The following is a 6,835-nucleotide window of genomic DNA, read 5'->3' as shown; positions in this document are numbered from 1 at the left end:
CAATATCCCAAGGAAGGATATTGGGACTCTGATGGTGGGTGTGATAAAGTAACATCATATGCCTAAAACATGAATATCAATACAATTGTAAATTGCAATACCTACCTCAATAAAAACAATAATAACTCCAATTTCCTTCCAGATTAATTACACTATATCATTTCAATCTAGTTCTTTCCTCCTCCCAGGATGCTGTATGTTGATTACAACAACATAGCAAAAATGTATCAACATTGTGAAATACAAAAGAGGATTTTATGAAATCTGCAAGAAAGCAGACTGGGGCTTGAAAAGAATCTCTTAAACCTCTTCTATATTATATTCTTTTTTCATTGCTTCAGTAGGCCAAAGATGAGAGAAAAGGAAGGTATATCTTCTTTGACAGGAACTTAGGGCTGAGGTTCCCAAAAGGGACTTACTAATACTAAGAAAGGAGATCTATATTTCTAACTCAAGGTGGTGATGGAGGAAATGCTCTTTACATCAAAGAATATTTCTGTCAGTTTTTTTCTCATCATTAGAAATGGTAAAGTTAAATCACTTTGTTATTGCTCCTCACTGTACTTGTCCAAGAAATAGGAATTTCTTTATCAGCATCTATATTAGACCATACAGTCCTCCCATTTATAGATAGGCCCCATACCTTGATATTTTTTTTCTTTTTTGGTAAGACTCTTTTATTATCATCATTCCCTAACAGTTATCATAGTCACTACTTTATTTCGTTCTTCATTACCTCATAGTTGGTTGAACTTTTGAACACATTTTTATTTCCACTATCCACCCTGAACTCCATTTTAGCTCTAATTCATTCTGCTCATTGTCATCAGATTATTTTTCTTTGGTCAAAGTTTCCAGTAACTCCCAGAATATTTTTCGTTCTGTCATTCACCCCAGCTTAAGTAAACCATTCCTCTTTGAAGTTTTCTAGCAACTTAGACTTCATTTAAACAGACAGCATATATTTGACAATGAAAATATGCCCAAGTGCTGTGGACAATTTATCTTATCTATCCAGCCATTTTAAATTCAAGTATGAGAACAATTTTTGCCAGTTGAAACACAAAACTTTATTGATGATACACAAATTAAGTCTTTGGCTGATAAGTTCAAGTCAACACAAATGACAAGATTGTTAGTTATTCATGACAGACAGGTTCACTGTCAATTCACATAGAAGAACCAGCAAAAACATTTCCACCCAGCAGCATGATTAAAGTCACAAATGTGTTTTCAGTACAAGAGGACTATTTATTTGGTATCATAAAATGGTTTAGCTTAAAGCTGGAAACTGTCACAGATAACATCACTCTGGATGATACATTATTCAAAAACACAGCTGAAAGGATCCCTTTACTAAACAAACAAGTTGAAAAGCAGAAACTTTTAATTTTCATTGCTTCCAGACTGCAAAATGAAGACATTTATTTAACTCTCTTAAGAGCACAGAGCCCATCAGAATTTGTCCACCAATTTTATAACTTTGACTTTCACCAGGAGGTCATGGTGATCTGCTAAGGCTCTAATTTTCTTAACACACACTCCAGATGCAGTGCATAAGTAAAAAAGGGAGCCTTTATTGAATTCTCTGTAGTTGTATACTTCTGCCCGGAGATTGTCATAGATGATTTCAAATAGGGTAAGAGCATTAATAAGAATTTCTGACTCCACATAAGAATTATAGAGGGAACTAAACGACGCTGGCACTTGGGTACTGAGCAGTTTTTTTAACATATCTGGATTTTCAGCAAAATTCGAAAGTATTTTCAAAATCTCAACCTTGATTTTTCCACCTCCCTGTGATAACAAACGAAAGAAGTTTGCAATGGAATTAACAAGCAGGTGCTGATAGTCATTAGTAATAGTCATGTTTGTTAGAAATTTTAGTCCAACTACCTGTACTGCTGAGTTCAGGTTAGAAGCCATGATATCGTCCATCACTTTATTCATATATACCTGAAGCCGACCCTGATTTTCATAATTCTCACTCAAGTTATTCATGGCCATTAAGGCTTTTTCCTTAATGTGAGGGTCGGTCTTGTTGATCATGTTGGCAATGATTGGGAGGCCTCCCAGTTTGCGAATAGTATCTTGGTTACATGTATAATTGGCATTGTTGCTCAGAGTGAGCAAAGCCACCTGTTGAATGAACGGATCATCTGATTTCTGAAGCAAAGCAAGGACTTTCCTGAGATCGCGCACACCCAGAATCTCATCGATTTCATAAGGAAAGGGGCGCTTCTGCATGGGAACAGGCCTTTTCCCTTTTCCTCTTTGCTGAGTCTCAGGCTCAGAGTCGGAATCTGACTCTGTGTCAGTCCACCCGGACTCCCCTTCCTCAGAATCAGGGATTTCGGCCAGAAAAGCCTGTCCCCCGTTAGCAGAGGCTGCTGCCGCTGCTGCAGCTCCATCCCCAGGGCGGAAGCCGAGACCTAATTCATCTACTTCAATCTTGCTTTTTTTGCCCTTGCCTTTCCCAGCCCGGGACTTGTTTCCTCCCTTGGCCGCACCTTTGGGTACAGCTCCAGTAGCTGACCCAGTCTTAGGGATAGCCCCGGTATGAGCCCCAGGAGCTGTTTTCTTGGAGGCTGCTGCTTTAGGAGATCCTGAAGTCCCAGGAGCCTCTGTGGCCCCAGCAGGTGCTGCTGCACCAGTAGGCACAGCTGCCACAGAAGGCGCTGCCTGTGCAGGAACCTCCACTGCCTCAGTAGTTGCACCTACTTCGGTAGGCACTACTGCCCCAGGACCCCCTCGAGCTTCTTCTGTGTTAGGAGTCTCCGCTCCTGATACTGTGGGAACCTGGGAAGCTGTGGGAGCCTCTGTCTCCCTAGGAAGTTGTGCCATCGCAGAAGCCTCTGCAGCCCTCGCTACTGATTCGGCCTTAGGCTCAGTCTTGACCCCTTCAGCCTCCTGGACCTGATTTTCTGCTGTAGTCTGAGTCTCAACACTGGCTACAGCTGGGGCTGTGGCCTCAGCTCCAGCAAGCTCCAGAGCAGAAGGGTCATCCTGAACCTTATTCTCAGCCCCAGCGTAGACTGGGGTTGGAGGACCAACTCCTGGTCCAAGGTCAATTGTGAAACCAGCTCTGAGTCTAGCCCTAGCCCTGGCTCCAGTCCCAGTCACAGCCCTGGTTTTGGGCTTGGCCGGCCTTTTCTTCGTTTGGGTTCTTCCCCCGGCATACTTGTAGACACAATACCAGGCGCTAGCTCCTATCACTATCCCGGCAGCTACACAGCCAGCATCTCGAACGCGGCTCATGGTAAAGCTGGTATGACTCTCTGGCCCAGGATGCGGAGCTGACTAGTCTGAGTCAGATGTGCACACGTCCAGGCGAGGCTCTTCGGCTCAGGTGTACAAGTTCTACAGATGTTGAAAGCCAAGCAACACCTAGAGTAAAGGATAGAAGAAATTGAGCTTACTTCACCTCTAACCACACGTTCTCAGAGTGAATTTTAGGTGTATTACTTGGTTGGTAGATTAGTATCCACACAGTGGTGCTGAGTCAGAATTCTAGTTGTCCTGTTTTCTACACCTGCATTCCCAGTCCAACGCAAATTCAATGCCCCAGCTTTTGAATGGTGGAGTGGCAGTACGCATGCCGGGAAAGATGATGGACAGCAGGAAGAATATCAGTAACCCCAGATTCTGCTCTGATCACAACCATCCAACCCCAAGGATTCCCCCAGATGGGGCTCAGGCAACATACCAAAGAGCAGGGAGCAGGGGCAGTTTGCTCTTCTCCACCACTCCTGTAGCAGGGCAGGGCACCCAAGGCGGATAGACCTGTGGGTAGATGCAAGAAAAGTCATTCTGCAGCCTTCCGTGGATGGATTTCACTTTCTTTCCTGATTTGGGGCCCCGTGGGCCCAGTTTCCGCCCTCTCAGAGCTCCTCTTTGCCAACACTTTATGAAGAGAGCTATCATACCCATTCCCCTGCACCTAGAAGGACACGCCTCGGGAATAGTATCTTTAAAGAGGAAGAGGAGCCTGGATCCCCGCCACACCCACACCAGGGATTCCCACAGCGTTCCCAGCCTCCCTGTCGTCGGCACTGACCTGCAAGGAAATCAGGAAGGTCTCTCCTTCTAGTTCAACGGGAGCGTCATCATAAAGGCGGACCGAAGGGGCAGAAGCGCAGCCGGCCAGCAGACCCGGGAGGCTCTCAGACTCCTTCCTGGTGGATCAAACAGTCCCCAAGACAAAAGTCGCAGTAATTGCCTCTTTAACACTCACATTCCAGAAAGACAAATTCCTCAATTCCCTCAACTCTTCGCAGCACTCCTCTCACACCCCTAATCCCCTCTGGAGCGCAGACTCCCCAACCACCTCCCGCCCCCTCCCCACCCCCCGCCGCCGCCCCCACCCCCACCCCCACCCCCACCCGGGCACTCCCCCGCCCCTTCCCTTTGCCCCGCCCACCCTGTCCGCCATTTCTCCGGGACACACAGCCGCACCCCTTCTCCTGCACCGAGGCAAGAGGGGGCGGGGTGACGTGCAGCTCCAGCGGGATGGGACGCGGAATGGGGGTTCACTGCCAAACAGTCTAGAGTTTCCCTTCCTGTGACCAGTGGCCCTCCAGTCCCCACCCCCCCGGGCCTGGCGTTACCCTGCAGAATAGGATCCCCGATGTATGATTTTTTTTCGGTTTCAGGCTCGTGATTTTTCCACTCTTCCCCTCCCACCCCCCACCCAAATGCCCCGGTAACCGCCATTTCTTCGGCCAGTGAACTCCCCTTCCAGGACTGAAAAGAAAACGGGACCAAGGGCTGGTGCGGGCCGGAGATGTCTGGGAAGCAGCCTGGGAGTTAGCTCAGCAGTTTAATAGATTCTCTCGGGGGTCTCCTGAAAAGTCCAGAGAACGCAAAATCCACCCCTCACAGAGGTTGGCACACTCATTTCCCAGCACTCCCCCCAAAAAAAAAACCAGGGGGTCGGCCCAGGGGGCGGGGGAGGGGCACACACGGTATCTGCAAAGTGAGCAAGGGTGGAAACCGCGAAATTGTTTCCAAATTGCCTGCCCTTTCGGTCACCCTTTCCTTACCTCCCTACTGGTTTTCTATATGCTGCCACGTTTAGGTTGCTTGCCTCCTCCTCTGCAAATTGGACGGGATGTGGGGTGTGGGGCCTGAGTGTGAAAAACAATCCCACCCCCCACCCCCACCCCCGCCACAACACTTGGCTGAGGTCTAAAGTAAGCGGTTTTAAAGTCAAGGAACAAAGTCTTTAACGTTCCCCACCTCCTCCCCGACGCCCAGCACAATCAGCAGCGGGCGTTTGAAAAGCCAGCAAGAATGCTAGACAGAGAGGCACCCGCGGCCTCGGATTCCCCGATTTCTGGGCTACCCCTCTGCAGGGGTGCTGGGCAATGCTCACCCTCACACCGACCTGCCCGGATCTGGGGATTTTTCTCCTCCTCCTCCTCCTCCTCCTCCTCCACCTCTTTCTCCTCTCCCGGGTTAAACGCACAGCAATGCGCACCGCCACTGAGTTGGTACCCAGGGGGGGACGGAGGACGGCAGTCAGGGTTTTAAGTACCTTTGCCCACGTCAGCTCCTGGTCACGTGAGGACCTCATCGCCAGTAAGCTTGGCTCCCCGATTTCCACTCCCACCAAGAGCACAAGACCCCCTCCTTTACCCCACTCCCACCCCCCCACACCACATCAGGTCCTGTCACTCATTTTTCGATCTCTGCAGTTCTAGAGGGCCAAAGTAACCCCTCTCCGTGGGTTAGAATTTGCCTTCCTCTGCTTACCAAGGTACCATGGGATTTACTTCTTCGAAGCCTTTGACAATTTTTCCCACTTTTTTTTTTTGGAAGCCGAATTATCTCGCCATTCCTGGAATATTGGGAGATCTCCCCTTGCTCCCCTTTCAACCGCCATTCACTAGGAATCAAGGGACAGAATATCAGAAAGGAGAGGAGCAGAAGTGAGATCTGTGCTTCTGCAATAAGCCTCTGCTTTGTTTTTAAAGACATCATCACCTTTTTTTTTTTTTTTGCTTTTTGGGTCACACCCGGCGATGCACAGGGGTTAGTCCTGGCTCTTGCGCTCAGGAATTACTCCTGGCGGTGCTTGGGGGACCATATGGGATGCTGGGAATTGAACCCTGGTCAACCGCATGCAAGGCAAATGCCCTACCCGCTGTGCTATTGCTCCAGCCCCCAACCTTTTGTTTTTACAATAAAATATACAACAAAATAGGAATTCAGTGTGGGAAACAGAAGCAAAAAAAATGGGCATGTTTTATGAAAAAACATTTCCTATATGCATTGAAAGGCACCAGTAACTTTATTTTTTGGTTAAAACTGAATTCTATTTGCCACATAAGAAATAGTTTTCTGTGGGGCTGGAGTGATAGCATAGTGGGTAGGTCGTTTGCCTTGCACGTGGCCGACCCGGGTTCGATTTCCAGCATCCCATATGGTCCCCTGAGGGCCGCCAGGAGTAATTCCTGAGTGTAAAGCCAGGAGTAACCCCTGTGCATGGCCAGGTGTGACCCAAAAAGCAAAAACAAAAACAACAACAACAAAAGAAATAGTTTTCTGAACATGAAAAGGTATTTAAACAATTAAAACTGCAATTTTCTCACAAGGTAAACACGCCACCATATAATTCATAAATTGATCCAGGGAGAGATGTTCAGTTATCCTATCTTATTTATTTTGGAAAACAATATCCTGCTTTTCCTCTTTCTGGGACACAATTAAGTTGGATAATTCTGTCTTGTTCTGTTAGAGAAACATATTTATTTAATGTTCCCAAACCATTGCTGACTGCTGTGTGAACCTCCTCTAATTTGATGCCTGCAACCACGACAGTTTTGAACACCTG

At 47.4% G+C, this 6,835-nt stretch overlaps 1 protein-coding gene across 6 annotated transcripts; it reads right to left on the bottom strand.

Moving 5' to 3' along the window:
- Positions 1-1,045: 1,045 nt before the first annotated feature.
- On the bottom strand, positions 1,046-5,859 carry ARMCX2 (armadillo repeat containing X-linked 2). 6 transcript variants are annotated; one of them, XM_055121031.1, is made up of 5 exons: positions 5,387-5,463; positions 5,043-5,094; positions 4,058-4,175; positions 3,707-3,783; positions 1,046-3,387 (listed from the first exon to the last, which is right to left on the bottom strand). In XM_055121031.1, exon 5 carries the CDS (start codon positions 3,256-3,258, stop codon positions 1,456-1,458), a length of 1,803 nt encoding a protein of 600 aa, XP_054977006.1. In that variant the 5' UTR covers positions 3,259-3,387; positions 3,707-3,783; positions 4,058-4,175; positions 5,043-5,094; positions 5,387-5,463; the 3' UTR covers positions 1,046-1,455. The 6 variants fall into 6 exon arrangements, with proteins under 6 accessions (XP_054977006.1, XP_054977008.1, XP_054977011.1 ...); XM_055121033.1 differs by having other exon boundaries at positions 5,375-5,402; XM_055121036.1 differs by lacking the exons at positions 5,043-5,094; positions 5,387-5,463 and adding an exon at positions 5,755-5,859.
- Positions 5,860-6,835: the final 976 nt, after the last annotated feature.

Source organism: Sorex araneus, chromosome X (assembly GCF_027595985.1).
Source record: "Sorex araneus isolate mSorAra2 chromosome X, mSorAra2.pri, whole genome shotgun sequence".
NCBI lineage: Eukaryota > Metazoa > Chordata > Mammalia > Eulipotyphla > Soricidae > Sorex > Sorex araneus.
The sequence above is the reverse complement of the archived record's forward strand: the minus strand, read 5'-3'. Positions and strand labels throughout refer to the sequence as shown.